At 41.6% G+C, this 14,261-nt stretch overlaps 1 protein-coding gene across 9 annotated transcripts in view; it reads right to left on the bottom strand.

Annotated features, from left to right (window-relative positions):
- The window catches only part of syne1b (spectrin repeat containing, nuclear envelope 1b), a 76,227-nt gene that overhangs the window by 47,880 nt on the left and 14,086 nt on the right, over positions 1-14,261 (bottom strand). For 6 of the 9 annotated variants that reach the window (XM_076748187.1, XM_076748186.1, XM_076748192.1 and 3 more), the window contains exons 8-39: positions 13,777-13,886; positions 12,720-12,752; positions 12,291-12,398; positions 12,058-12,195; positions 11,400-11,564; positions 11,190-11,302; positions 10,860-11,028; positions 10,665-10,761; positions 10,527-10,547; positions 10,012-10,214; positions 9,691-9,855; positions 9,437-9,589; positions 9,190-9,333; positions 8,484-8,651; positions 8,124-8,282; positions 7,868-8,032; positions 7,416-7,550; positions 6,883-7,041; positions 6,470-6,678; positions 5,421-5,529; positions 5,072-5,236; positions 4,671-4,838; positions 4,366-4,542; positions 3,129-3,269; positions 2,891-3,051; positions 2,504-2,654; positions 2,037-2,264; positions 1,834-1,932; positions 1,526-1,713; positions 1,200-1,323; positions 914-1,080; positions 80-233 (exon numbers count right to left, since the gene is read on the bottom strand). In XM_076748187.1, coding sequence (XP_076604302.1) covers positions 80-233; positions 914-1,080; positions 1,200-1,323; positions 1,526-1,713; positions 1,834-1,932; positions 2,037-2,264; positions 2,504-2,654; positions 2,891-3,051; positions 3,129-3,269; positions 4,366-4,542; positions 4,671-4,838; positions 5,072-5,236; positions 5,421-5,529; positions 6,470-6,678; positions 6,883-7,041; positions 7,416-7,550; positions 7,868-8,032; positions 8,124-8,282; positions 8,484-8,651; positions 9,190-9,333; positions 9,437-9,589; positions 9,691-9,855; positions 10,012-10,214; positions 10,527-10,547; positions 10,665-10,761; positions 10,860-11,028; positions 11,190-11,302; positions 11,400-11,564; positions 12,058-12,195; positions 12,291-12,398; positions 12,720-12,752; positions 13,777-13,886 — 4,646 coding nt within the window. The remainder of the gene's footprint in view (positions 1-79; positions 234-913; positions 1,081-1,199; positions 1,324-1,525; positions 1,714-1,833; positions 1,933-2,036; positions 2,265-2,503; positions 2,655-2,890; positions 3,052-3,128; positions 3,270-4,365; positions 4,543-4,670; positions 4,839-5,071; positions 5,237-5,420; positions 5,530-6,469; positions 6,679-6,882; positions 7,042-7,415; positions 7,551-7,867; positions 8,033-8,123; positions 8,283-8,483; positions 8,652-9,189; positions 9,334-9,436; positions 9,590-9,690; positions 9,856-10,011; positions 10,215-10,526; positions 10,548-10,664; positions 10,762-10,859; positions 11,029-11,189; positions 11,303-11,399; positions 11,565-12,057; positions 12,196-12,290; positions 12,399-12,719; positions 12,753-13,776; positions 13,887-14,261) is intronic. The other 3 variants (XM_076748195.1, XM_076748194.1, XM_076748188.1) reach the window with 1 other exon arrangement.

Raw genomic sequence — 14,261 nt, 5'->3', positions numbered from 1 at the left:
CATCTGCGAACTGACTAAGTGGCTGTGGAAGGAGCAGCATCCTGCATGCAGATGAGCAATGATTCTGTGTGGTTCTTACCTTGACTTGTGTGGTGGCAGACTGCAGGTTGCTGATGTTGATTTCAGAAGGTGAGTGCAGATTTGAGAGCATGGTCTCACTCCACTGGGAGAATCTGAGCAGGGCCTGGTCAAACTGCTCCACCAGAGAAAGGTGGCTCTGAAGCTCTTTGATTCTGGGGGACAAAATGGCAGCACAGTCAGTCAAATCAGTAAAAATAAGAACAGCTTTAACTAGCATTTCTACTGTGTACTTTTCAGTATTTCATTATATGCAGGCTGGAGTTTGCCACACAAGCAAAAACATTAATTACGTATTTCACGCCCTGCTATTCCCACACTTGTCTATCATTAATCTGTGGTGTATTGTACATACTGAGTATCTGAAATTATCTTGATCTATATTGAATAGGGTGACTACGAAAACCCAAAACATAGACAAAACATAGCTCATAATGTAGCAGGCAAAAGCATTTACCACTGATATTAAGTTTTAAGGGTTCTGCTTTTGTAACTACTGAAACAGTTCTAAATTATGTTGTATTATCTACACACTTACATACACAAATACAAGACATATACCACAAAACAAGCATCACCAATAGCTGTGTTTTATCAGTATTCAGGTTGATTTTCCTCTAGATTGCCCTGATGTGGAACTCCCCATCTAACCAGGCATCAAAACATTTGAAAACATGACCTATTAAATGCCTTCATAGGAATAAAATCATGTTTGATAACCAGCTGCTGGAAAGCCACCAGAATTTAAGTTTGTGAAACAGGTGCTTTCAAAGTTCAACTGACTATGCTGAACTTGCCTCATCACACACAAGCAGGTGTATATGTGACATGTCACCTTTGAGGAATGACTTCATTTTGAACATGCAGTCTCCTCTGCAGGGTCTCCAGCTCATCTTTCAGCTGCCTCACTCTCTCATCAGGTGCGGTTGGACACAAAGATGTCCCCAAAGATGCCAATTCAACATGAGCAGGCTGAAGGGACTGGACCTCGGAGTGTAACACCTGCAAGGAGAACAGACTTTTCATGCAAACTCAAAATATATTCTCTGTTGTATGAATGTGTATATGTATATTCAGATGTGTTCTGGAGAACTATTTGAGTATGTGAGTATGTACTATACCTGCAAATCTTGCAGCTCAGTGCAGAGCTTGGCTTTATCAGCTGACAGACACTGGCTCTCTGGTTTGGATGCAGATTCACTCCTCTCCAAGCACGACACAAAGTTTGAACGCTGTTTCTCATACCTGAAACACATCAATATTAACAGTGGTTAAAAACTGGATTAATTATTCAGTTTAAACTCTCGGCTGTACTTTAACTGCAGGTGGAGAAATGTGTTTACATTTGCATTAACATTTCTTATTGCATCTATCTGTCCAGGATAAACCAGTGGTCCAGTTTAACTATTAACATTGTTTTTAATTATTGTAAAATTATAGTTCTTACTTTTGCCAAAGAGAAAGCAGGTTTTCCAAAGAGCTCTGTTTGTCTTTTGCCTCCTGTATGTTTTGGTCATAGCTGATGTTTAGCTCGGTCACAGTCCTCTCTGCTTGCTCTTTGTCACTGAGTCTTCGGGCACCAGCTGCCAGGGACAGCAAGGTTCCCTTCAGCTTTTCCAGATGCTGATAGACATCCTGAGGAACAAGAACACAAGACAGTGACCCACACAGCATTACCCATGAGCTGGAAGACTGGCACAGAAAAGAACAGAAGTTTAGTATTGTATATTATTTTTGATCAATAGATAAAAGTACCATGTGGTTTTGAAGAGCTTTGTAAGTCTCTGATGAGGAGGTGCAGGATTTGATGGGATGCTCCAGTTTTATGTGTAGCTCACTGAGGGATGCTTGCACCTTGGAGAGAATAAAGATCAAAACTAACTGTTTGCACATATCTTCCCTATATGCTTCTCTGTACACTGTCATGATATTTCAGAAGTGTCAATAAGTCTATTTACCTCTTCGAGGCTAGTTTTGAACTTCTGTTGGTGAGAGGAGCTTTCCTCCAGCTGCCCATCAAGCTGCTGTACGCTCTCCTTCAACTCCTCCCAGTACCTGCCAATTTGAGTCAGACGGGCCTTGATTCGAGCTGCCTCCCCTGACGATACAAACTGGGCTAGTGCCTGGGAATCTGCTTCCAGCTGAGGAGGAACCTCAGCTCGCTCCTGAAGCTCTGCCACAACAACCTGGATGCAAACCAACGAAAACTAGAATTACTGCCTCGTGGTTATATGCCTCCGACAACCAGTCAAGTTGCAGTTTGCATCCATGTCTGTTCAGGCTAATATATGTAGTGAAGACTTTGAATGAATTTAATATAAGGTGTTAAGTGTTTTTTGTGAAATGAAGGTTATCACAATATTGACATGTGTGATCCCAGTAAATAATTTCCAGTGAGAAACATGCTGTCTTCACAATACTGTACCTTTACTGCATTGATCTGCTGCTCAAGAGGCAAAGTAGAAGATTTCAATGCATCCAGCTGCTTTTCCTTGTCAGATATCCACAGTGAAAAGGTTTCAAACCCAGCTCCAAACTGATCCCACTGAGTTTTCATATCTTCCAGAGTCTTGACACTGGAAAACAAGAGTATAAATCATACATTGTCTGAGCAGTAGTTGCAAATAAACCATGACAATCATAGATATAGATATAGAGTACACACAAATGGCACATTTTTATGTTGTATTGCTCTTTGTGGCAAACTCTGCTCATCTGGCATAGCATCATATCAGAATAAAGCATATTTGAAAACACTATTTGAAGACCACTAAAACATTAAAAGCAATACGCCTGAAATGGACCATCTTACTCTTTTTTGAGCCCAGCCTCGACTTTGTCCACCTGCTCACTGAGGGAACGAGCTTGTTGCACAAGCAGAGTCTTGTTCTTTGGCCCAAGCTGGATTTCTGTTGCTCTCTTCAGCAAAGTGTTCATATGTGAGGCCTCTGCTTCACACTGCTTCAACAGCACCTGTTTACAAAATAGAATATTGGTAAGATTTTCCATTTAGCTGATATACTCCCAGTCGCAGAAAGTAAATGACTTACTCTGGCCTGGTCAAGTTCAACAGCCAGGCTCTCTGGGCTGCTGAAGTTCAGGTCTCTCTCCATCGTTGAGCGCGCCTTGTTAACAAACTCGTGCACTGCCTCCTGCTGGCTGTCAAACTCCTGCCAGGCCGCCAGTGTGACCTGCAGGTGATCATTGATATCAAGACAAGATTATTCATACAGCACTTTACCTATGAAACACAACACTGCGCATCCAAAAGGGATAGAGGAGACTAATAATAATCTATGTTTCTCAAATGCAATGCTGTTTAGCAGGAAACCTGGATATTGCTGACACTGGACCCTCTGACTATCACTATCACTTCAATGTAGTACAGAGGTTACAGCAGGAAGATGATCATTTTCTAATGGCAGCAATCCCAGATCAAGATCACTTCCAAATGAATAAAGTGACATATGATACATGTTGTGCCGATCCAGCTCAAACCACCTCATTAAGTATGCAGTGTGTTTGGCTTTATCAGCAGGGGTGATGAGTCAGCACACTGACTGAGGTAGTACAGCTTATATCCTGCAAGCACCTCGCCCCAGTGGTGCTGCAGCAGCGGCTCTGCCGCAGAGCCAGAAACATCACGTTTTTTTGTGTGCACCTTACCGAGAATCTTTTACTTGGATCCATAGTGCATCCTCCCCAACACAGCACAGCCCAACAAAGTTTCCATTTAACAGCTCCCACCTCCACCCTGTCTACGTTCTATAAAAGCACCATCAAGGGTGTGATGACTGACTCACTGCATCACTATCTTCTAAGGGAACTGTAAAGCCTAAGAGGGCAAGTCCTTCCAGCAGAAACATCAATCAGACCTGTCTACCCTCCATTCAGGACAATTTTCCACAAATGCTGCATCTCCAAAGCTGACTGCACTAACAGGAATCCCTCTCCTCCCTCTCAAGGCTGAGCTCTCTTCAGTCTGCCCTCTGCTTACTTGACATTATTATTTAATTGCAAGGGACAACACACATTAATGAACATCAGTAGGGAGTACATGTGCCTGAGTTAGTCAAAAGGCTAATTTTCATTTACAGTCCCTGGGCAGGTTGATGCTATACATTAAAAGAAACACACATAAGACGGATGCAGCATAAATGAGGACAGACTATAGCAAAATTATCCTTCATTCTAAATTTGTTGTCGCTGGTTATTAATCAGAGCAACAGTGTTGTTTTAATCCACTGTGACATGTTATTCACTAACATAATCACTAACATTGCTCACCTCAAGGCTTTGCTCCTGTGAATCCATATTCTGCTCCATTTTGCTGAGTGTGTTCTCTAAATTCTGCAGGTCCTGCTGCAGAGTCTCTCCCAAACCCTCCTCCGCCTGGAGCTGCTGGCCTCTGGTGATCAGCTGCTGGACATCCTTCCTCTTCAGCTTTAGGCGTTTTGACAGTTGCTATGAGAAACAGGACACATTCAAAGTGTTAGTCTATTGAAATGAATGTAAAGTTAACCCTGTGAGTCAACTCTGCCTTCAAAACAATCAAAATAAAAAGGTAACGCTTTGTGAATGTCTGACAGCACCTGGTGAATGAGAAGAAGTTGCTGGGCTTCTCGAACAGTTGGACAGTCCAGTATTTTGGTGACCTCAGCCTGAGCTTCTTTCTGCCCCTGTATGAGATCATCCAAAGTAGTTTGCACCTCCTCCCTGAACTGCACACAATCCCCAATAGCCAGCACCATCTTCTCAGCCTGGAAGATAAAAGAGAGAAAATACAGGGCAAGAACAAAACATGACAAACTGATGTTAATCTTATGATAATGCCCTAAAATGTGCAATGGTCTGTTCCATTTGATTAGAGATTAATAGTTTTCATCTGGATGTGGCTCGAATAAGGTTAAAATGCTTTAGCAGTGTACTGTAGACTCCCAGAACGGATGTCTGAATTGTGTCTGGCAATAACACAAGTAAAAGCTTCACCTACCTCTACGAGAGAAGCAAGAAGACCCTTAAAGTCAGTGGAGAGCTTGCTCAGTGCACTTCCTTGCCTCTGGGCATCGCTGTCAGCGGCAATATCAATAAGTACGGCCATACGGGCCTTCAGCCAGCCAAGATTCCCCTCCTGTAGCTCTGCATCATTCCTCAGCTCCTGCACACAACGAAAGAGATACAGCCCGTGTGTTCATAAGAGTCACCTGACGTTAAGTATTTTTACACTATTGTCTGCTCAGCAGTGACATTGACAAGTCAGTAGCACATCACAAGTGACACATCACAGTAGAGGTGAGGAGGAGAGTGGACAGCTGGGCTGTGGAGTATATGGACTAACTCACCGTGATGGTAGACTTCACCTGGCCATATTTTCGGGGGTCACTGGCTCTGTTTCTCAGCAGCCTCAGTTGGCTTTCTTTAGATATAAGCCAGCAGGAGAGCTCAGCATACCTGTTTCACACCGTGAAGGGAAAAATTTCACTTCAAATTCAAGAAAAACTGCTTGTGAAAGAAAACTGCATTTCTCCACATTGTCAGTGCTGTTTTTATTAGAGGCACACTGTTTCAGTCATGGACCTTCATCAGGCATCAAATTCACAATGTGAACCCGCTCATCTTTAACCTAAAGTCCCAGGCTGGAGCAGCTGATCAAAAGGGGAAGTCTCAAACACCTCAGACACATCAATAATTGATGAAAACATCCTTAAAGTGGAAAAAACAAAGACTAATATATTTCAAAATGCATTCATTTGTATTCTACGATCCATGAAGGAGATGTCGTCTCACAATTAAACAACTGTTGAGAATGTGGGGAATTTCCAACTTTTCTTTCACGTGATTTCACTTTCCTACACATACACATAACAAAATAATTACAAACTTCAATTAGTGTTTAAAAATAGATTATTTTTTTTGTTGATGTCTGTGGCACCGAGATTGAAACATTAAGGAGCTACAAGGGTCTGCTGTTGCTAATGTTCCCTTCATGAAGCTTTAATTACAGTATGTGGAGTCCACAAAAAGTGTTAACGACCTGGTTCAGACTTCTTTGTGTTGACTGTGTTTATTTCATGTGCCATGTGTGATGATAATGAAGACAACATGGAGCAGAATAAAGAATCAGAACTATGCGCACTGCAATCCTTGTTGTCACGCTAACTCTCTCTCCTTATCTCAAAGGAATGAAAGAATTTAAACAGGATTACTTCGGGTATGTAATGAATGCAGGACACTGCCTGGGTCATGAACAACACAATGGCTTCTATTGTTGCAACAGTGCTACAACAGTCAAAAGGTTAAAGCCTACGCTGGACTACAACTCAGTCCTTACGCTGCATGTATGTACAACGTAACAACTGCAACCATTAAAGGAGGACAGCAGTGACTGCACCTTGCATTGTACTCCTTCCATTTATCTGGGTGCTGCATTAGCTTCTGATGGGTGTTCTCAATTTCCTCTTGGACCTCAGAGAAGTCCTTTCTTGCTGCTTCCAGGGTCTGGTGGACAGGGTCACCCTCAGGGAGCTTTTGACAAAGTTCCTCCATCAGCTGCAGCCTTTTGTCACAGATGGACTGCGGACCCTTTTCTCTAAAGAAAGCCTAAAGAAAAAAAAATTGAACCTGTAGTACATGTATGTGAATGACAATTGTATTTGCTCGACACTGGAAGAGCCTCAGTCCTTCTGGATCAAGTTAATCAAAATCTTCCCACACCACTACACAGCAGTGAGTCTGCACTGAATTATTACACTGTGTTAATCAATACATGAAACTCAGCCAGCTGGCCGGCCACTTCGTGCTCACCCTGTGCTCCTTGATGAGTCTCTCGCTCCCCATGCTCGCCAGGTGTCGGTTCTCCCTGGTCACCTCCGCCTGGCACTCCTGCAGCAACACCATCATCTTGCTCTTCTCCACCTCCACTTTAAGATGCAGGAGGTGAAAGGGGGCGTCTGTCTGAATATCCTGAGTAATGAGAAATAATGCATGTTGTCCTAACAGATTCAGAGTAATTCGTGTAGTTTCTTTCTTTCTTACTTACTATTTGTTTACACCTTAAAGGTGAAGTAATTTGTGAGAAAGATAATTGACTGTTGTGTGTGGGTATTTGATGACCTGGGAATGAGACTCAACAGTTAAGTATCTACAACGGCCTGTGATTGGCCAAAGTCTAATATTAGGTACAATATGGACTTGTCAACCAGCCCAGTATAATTGATATGAAACCATGCTTCTGGGATATGTAGATGTATAATTTATTAAAAATATATTAAGAAATAAATTTCTTTGTAATTTACTTGCAGCTGTGTCCTTGCACGTGAAAAACGACAGGCACTAACCTTCCAGTGTTTGTGCAGCTTCCTGACTGTTTCCTGTAGTGACTGCTGCTCCTGCTCCGGCAAAATGTCTGTGAGCTCATCACAAGCCTTGAGGAATGTATTCAGGACCCGTTGGTCGAGCTGACCAAAGAAATCCTACACAAAACCAAGACCTCATCATGTCTCACACTCTGTGTACGACAGGTCAAGTCTTCCTGACATGCATCCTTCTTATTCTCTGTTCCAGTTACATCTTTCATCCCCTGCTTTTTCTGTTGCAATCTTCCATGCATGCCAGGACTGACCGAGATATTTAAACAGACATAAGTTAAACTGTATTTACAGCTACATCTGGAATTGTGAATCGAGAAACGAGGATGTTTTGGGTGGCTCAAAAAAAAACAAAAACTGTGAAGTAACCATGGTGGTTAAACTGTACTGTCCTGAGTCGTGCACGAGGCCTGTTTTCTTACCGTGTGCTTCTTGAGCAGCTCCTCTGGGTTGCCTCTTTCTGTCAGACAGTTCTGTGCCATTTTAAGAACTTTCTCCAGCTCTACACGTGACTCATCAAACCTCTTCATAAGGCTGCTGTTTGCCTCCACATGCTTACGCCATTCTGTAGATTCCTTAATCATGGCCTAAACACAGAACATGTATTCTGTAAATGCTAAAACATTTAGAGCTTAAAAGCTGAAAAGAATTGAAATAGTCCTTAAAGGTTTGCTGTACCTGCGAGGACGCCTGCAGGTCTGCTACTCTTTTCTGCAGAAGGCTCATGTCCATGTGCTGGAGGGTTTTACTGCCGTTCATTATTTTCTGGATGGTCTGGTGGTTTCTCTCTATCACTGTCAAACACTTCTTACAACTATGTGTGAAGGTCGCCAGCTCCTGCAGTATTCAATGACAAGCACCGTGTTAGCCATTTATTCATATCTTCAGGTTATGCTTTTCAGTCTAAAACACGCTTCTCCGAAAAATGTCGAATCAAAACCACTCAGCACTGGGTATTTAAAGTGATTTCTTTATCTATATATATAAAAGCCATTCAATTAAACTGCTACTGTACCATATTGAAACTGTATTAGGTACCTGGCATTTCTGTTTAAAGTCTACTGGTCCCTCGGAGTCGGTAGTGCTGGTGATATGGCTGGCCTTCTCCAGAGCCTGGTAGAAGCCTGTGATGTTCTTCTCCATTTCTTCCAGTGGAGGTAATAGAGACTGGGACTCCCTCAGCAAAGGCAAACATCTCTCCCTTACCTAATTGGAGAAAAGGATGCTGACGAAAGTGAATCACAAGTGACATAAATCAAAGAGGTCAAATAGCAAACTTTTTTTTTTTTCAGAGGCTTTTTACACCATCCCAGCATTTACATTTTGTAAAATGATGCATCCTTTGCAATTTTGAGTCCATAAAAACATTTTTTTTATCTGCAGCCATATTATTTGGTATACAGCAAATTAAATTTTTTGTCAAGTTCCAAAACTTACCTGCAATACTTACTAAAACTTTGGTTCACTTTTGGCTCAGATAGGGTTAATTTGGGCATTTTCAGACCAGCTGCTTTGTTCCCATTCAGGGGCTAATTTGATAAAGTTGTTGTATTTGGCCCTTGATTTGTTTGAGATTTAAGAGCAGTCCAAAAGTTGTAAACAAATGCCATGCACAAGCAAGCTGTTGTCTCATTGGTCAGAAACATTATCTGGAAGATGTGCGTCTTCCATACAGACAGACACATTCATAAAAAGAGAAGGAGGAGAAAAGCGGATGACGTACTCCGTAATGACATGCACACACCTTGCTCAGCTGCTCTTTGATCGAGGCCATCACAGCCATCATCTGTGAAACTTCCTCCTGTGGAGTGTCTTTGGTCAACAGCTGGGCAGTGCGGCTCGCTGCCTTACAGGCGGCTTCCATAGCTGGCACTTTGTGCTTGATTTCCTACAGTGAGTGGGGATATACAGTGCAGTGACTTTTTTGAAAAGAGGAGATGTTGAAAAATCAGACTACAGTGAAGAAAAAGATGAGCATATCTTCTGTTTACCTCAACATCTTGAACAAAGGCTCTGACGTTCAGGAAAGATACTTGGACAGGAGCAGTCATCTTCTCATTGGTTGCATCCATGAACATTTTCAAGGTATTAATTCCATCTTGGTAGTCTTGCCTCAACTTATCTACCTCGTCTGCTCTTGCATACTGCCAATGAAAAAGAGGAAGACAGTAAATGCATAATGTTTATGACTTTGACTGATGAGACAGAAGATAATTATATTAATTTTTCATTGCATTTTATTTACATGTTTGACTTTGACAAACAGCTCCCTCCATCTCCCATTGAGAAGGAGAAGCTGCTGCTTCAGATCTCGTGAGACCGTATCGTCGCAGGTCTCAATAAGGAAGTTCCCAGCATCGTTCATGTCCATGTGCTGCTGCATCCAGTGAGAGAGGTTTCTGAAGAAATCCTACAAGAAAGGAAAACAAAAAACATGAATGTATATTCCAGTGGATGCACACCCTCCAGCCAATCACAATCTCAAATGATTTGTGACCATTTTAAAAAACATTTCTTTCACAATTTAGGTGCAGAAATATAAGATATAATAATACTGTACACTTACACGTTTGGCATTCTCTGACTGATTGAGCATCTGCTCAGCGTCCTCTAACCAGGCCTGCAGAGCTGCCACTGTGCTACTGTACTTCTCCCAGTTAGAGATCACCTCCTCCAGCATGCTGCGAACGCTCCGCACCTCCAAAGCCAGGTTCTTCCACTGAGCTGTGGCATCACTGAGGAATTTACTTATCCCCTCTGCTTCATCAACTGGAAGTAAATGATGGAATTAGTTTGGTTTAGTTAAAGCCAACATGAGTATCAATTGCAAAAAAAAGCTTTGATTGGTTGATTGGTTGATGCTGCAGTATGTTAGGTCAGAACGATCGTGCTAAAATAGCATTCCAGCTAATGCAACTATTATTACTTTTTCATGCATAATGCAATATCATGATTTTTCAGGTCAGCTGATTAAAAGTATGTTAGAAAAGAAAAGTGCAGCCCCACATTTACAGAAACAAAGAGCTCAGGAGACAGGCAAAATTAAGGTTTTAAAGATTGTCAGACTGTTTTTGGACTTACCTTTGTTACAGGTCTTAGACCCTGTAACATGAAATCAATAGTAAGACTGTTTACCATGAGCCCACACACATTTATATATATATATAATATATATATAAACAACAAACAGAGTGGTAATAATACAGAAAAGAGTCTTACTTGAACTGTCAGACTTTACATAAACTTCGGCAGATTGCTTGAGAGCTGTGAAGATTATCTCATACTGCTCAAAGAACCTATGGCCTTCGACAAAAGTCTGGAATAGAAAGACAAACATGAAAATACATATTTAATAGTCTGACGTACAGCTGTCACTCAAATACTGCAGCTACAACACCAATACTTTCAGCTTACAAGATAGGTTTGCAGCAGGAGTTCAACAGAGTCCCGTCTGCCATATTTAATGATCCAGGACTTGAGCTTTGACTCAGCCAACATGAGAAATGCCATCAGTCGATACTTCATTTCCCAGAATTCCAGTTTAATCAAGTGAGCGTGTGATGATGTAGACACAAAATTGAACCTGCAAATGAAACAGATGTCCAATAATTGTTGAAATTTTGCTTTGAATTTACAAGAGGCGTAGAAGAGCAAGCACAGAACGGGCGAACTTCAAGTTGATGTTCAGTTGAAAATCATTTTTAGAAGAAACTACATAAAATTAACTTATGAGACAGGTCTTACCGTTCAGCCATATCTTGGAGCTGCTCAGGTGGGACAGGTACCCCATTCACTGATCTGTCCCTGTGGATCTGCTGGAAGGTTTGCCTGTGCGATTCCAAGTTTTTTAATACCTCCTGCAAAATGTAATCACAAACAATCCACAATGGCTTTCCTGGGTACTGTATGTGTAAGAAACAATATGGCACTTAGACTAGAGGTCTGCTGTGTTACCTTATGCTGCTCTAGTTTTCTGTGAAGAACATTGGCTGTCTCTTCATGAGCATGTTGGATGGGAATGTCCTCTCTCAGAGCCATCTCTGCCCTGTGAAGCCAGGCTCCAATCACTCCCAGAGGACCAGGCAGGGACTTGTCCAGATGGATATGCCAGTCCAGCAGCTGCAATTGACATCCATTAAAAAAACCCCACTCTACCAAAGCAAGATCCCACCATCGAGGAGGCTATGCTGATCACAACATTTCCACATGTTCACAAGCATTCAGACGACAAAAGAGTTTTATGCCACTCTAGACAAGCTGAGGATGACCAGAGAAGCAGACTGCCCAGTGAACAAAAGCTCCTCTGTTCCCATCTCCTCCCCTCTGAACAAACTCTTAATTCAAATGCTTGCACCCCCACTGAACTTTCACTGGCAGCCAGTGAAGAGAGGCCTGAGCCCTGGGTTGTGTTTCTCTCATTATGATAACTATGACAACGTTGCTGCAATGTTCAAGCAAAGAAAAGCATGACGACGAACAGCAAATGGACAATCTATTATTTATTATCAGGTTTTGTTTAACTTAGGTATGATTAATTATCATAATTAATCCTGTTTTCTCTGTGGCTTGGTTTTAATTATTCATGTTGTACAAAAGTACGCAGTACAATTACCCTGGCAGACACACGGTCCCAGGCCTGTTTGACCAGAGCTTGGTCCACGGACAGCTTGCCGTCTCTGTGCACTGGCTGAAGCAGCGGGTCTGTCTGCTTTTTCTTCATTTCATACTGTACACGGAAGCTCTTGAATGCCTGCAAAACAAAAGGATAAAATGAGAAAGACGTGCTGGGGGTTGATAAATGCCTGTTATGTAACAATGCACTTTATCTTTCCAGGCCTGACTCACCTGATATTTGTCAGTGAGGTTTCCCTCTGCTCCCTGTGCCCGCAGCACATCTCTCTCCAGCTGATCTAGAAACACCTTCAGCTCTCTCAGCATCTTCCGCTCCTCTCTCTGCCACAATCAGGAATATTCAGCTCAGACTCACAGGAACAGACTGATTTCAATTGTTTGTTTTTTTCAGATCAGCATGCCAACGTGTTGAGAAACTCACACCAAACTGACATTCCAGAAACACCTCATCAATTCAGATTAAAGAGAAAAAACACACAGTTAAGGAGTCCAAAAAAGACTTAACCTGCTACGGTTTCACACAAACCAACCTCTACAGCTTAGCACAGATTAGTTTTAGAAGTCATGGTTGAAGGAAAGGGTTATGGACACTCGCATATTCTTCAAACCTCTGATTTAGTCTGTTAAAGTAGTGAAACATACCTCAAGCATTTGCTCTATATCTTGGGGACCAAACTATCCAGGAAAGCAGCAAGGCACGCAAAGAGATGCAAACACATCACAAAATGCATTAGATGCATTATTAAAAAGAAGCAAAGAGGATGGGAAATGGGATGAGAGTGAGGTGGGAATGCACTCCAAACTGAAAACATGCAGCGCAATGACCGAACTCTCACCTGGAGCACTGGCACTGACAGTGCAAAAGTTGGAATTGAGCCAAGAAGCAGCTTAATGTGCACAAAAACAAAATAATAATGGAGTGATGATGATGGAAAACAGAATTTTGATGACTACAGTATGAAAGCTTGATTCCAAAAACAGATGAAAGTTGTGTAAGACATAAATAAAGCAGAACATGATAACTTGCTAATCCTTTTTAACATGTATTCAATTGAAAACAGTACAAAGACAGTATATTTAATGTTTGACCTCATGAGCGTCATTGATTTTTGTTATTCTGAATTTGATGCAGCAACATGTTTCAAACAAGTTGGGACAGGAGCAACTAAAGACAGGTAAACAGGTTGGTTGGTAACAGGTGATGGTATCATGTTGTATACAGGAGATTACTGCATGGACTCAGGAACACTTCCTAGACTGTCAGTAAACACAGTTTGCTTGCATGTAATTGAATTTTGTGTTTATTTATACACTGCCCCGACTTGTTTGGAATCAGGGTTGTGTTACTGCTGTGATCATGTTATGATTACTCTGATTTGTGTGAGCTTAATGGGATAAATTTACAAATGTGAAAAATTGCAGGCACAGGCTGACAACAATTAAGCTCAGCAGCAGTTAAAGCATCTATTTATCAAACATGTATTGCTGCTGTGATCTCTGCATGTGGACATTCACTGTGAATGATGATACACAAGGTGATTTTTTTGTGGATGGCAACAATATACAGAACTTTAAAAATAAAAACTAACATAAAAACTAAGTAAATATTGATTCTAGTACAATATTTTTTTCTCCAGCCTTATGTATCACTGCCTTACATGCACTTAAAATATCATGTCATAAGTTTTAAACAAAGTACCTCATCTTGCTGTCCATCGGTCTCAGAGTGGTGGGGGTTCGGGTAGTGCTTGAGGAACTGAGCCACATATGTCATGATGGATTTCTCATCTGGCTTGTCTACATCCACATCTGCAGAGCAACACAAACATTATCTGATGCACATCTGACAAAACTGTACACTGAATATTAGCTAATGCAAACATAGGCAGCAGGCCTCTGAAAATCATGCCAGTATTAAGTTAAAGTATGATGTAATTTCTGTGGAAATGAAGGGCTGATATGACACAGGCATTTCATTTGGTATGAAGTCAATATGATTTTCAAAAAAACACATTTCACATCCTCAAGAGGATAAATCTCCTCAGGCTGACAGCTAATTATGTATGTCTACTTTCATCTCCATCCTTGGCCTGATGTTTCTAGAAATTAGGGTCAAGCTCTCGTAAAAGCAGAGACATTTCAGTGCAGCTCTTAGTGCAATAAAGCATCGTGACTCTGCCAGTG

Source organism: Chaetodon auriga, chromosome 14, assembly GCF_051107435.1.
Source record: "Chaetodon auriga isolate fChaAug3 chromosome 14, fChaAug3.hap1, whole genome shotgun sequence".
Lineage (NCBI taxonomy): Eukaryota > Metazoa > Chordata > Actinopteri > Chaetodontiformes > Chaetodontidae > Chaetodon > Chaetodon auriga.
Note: the sequence above shows the minus strand (reverse complement) of the source record. Positions and strands in the feature narration are given on the sequence as shown.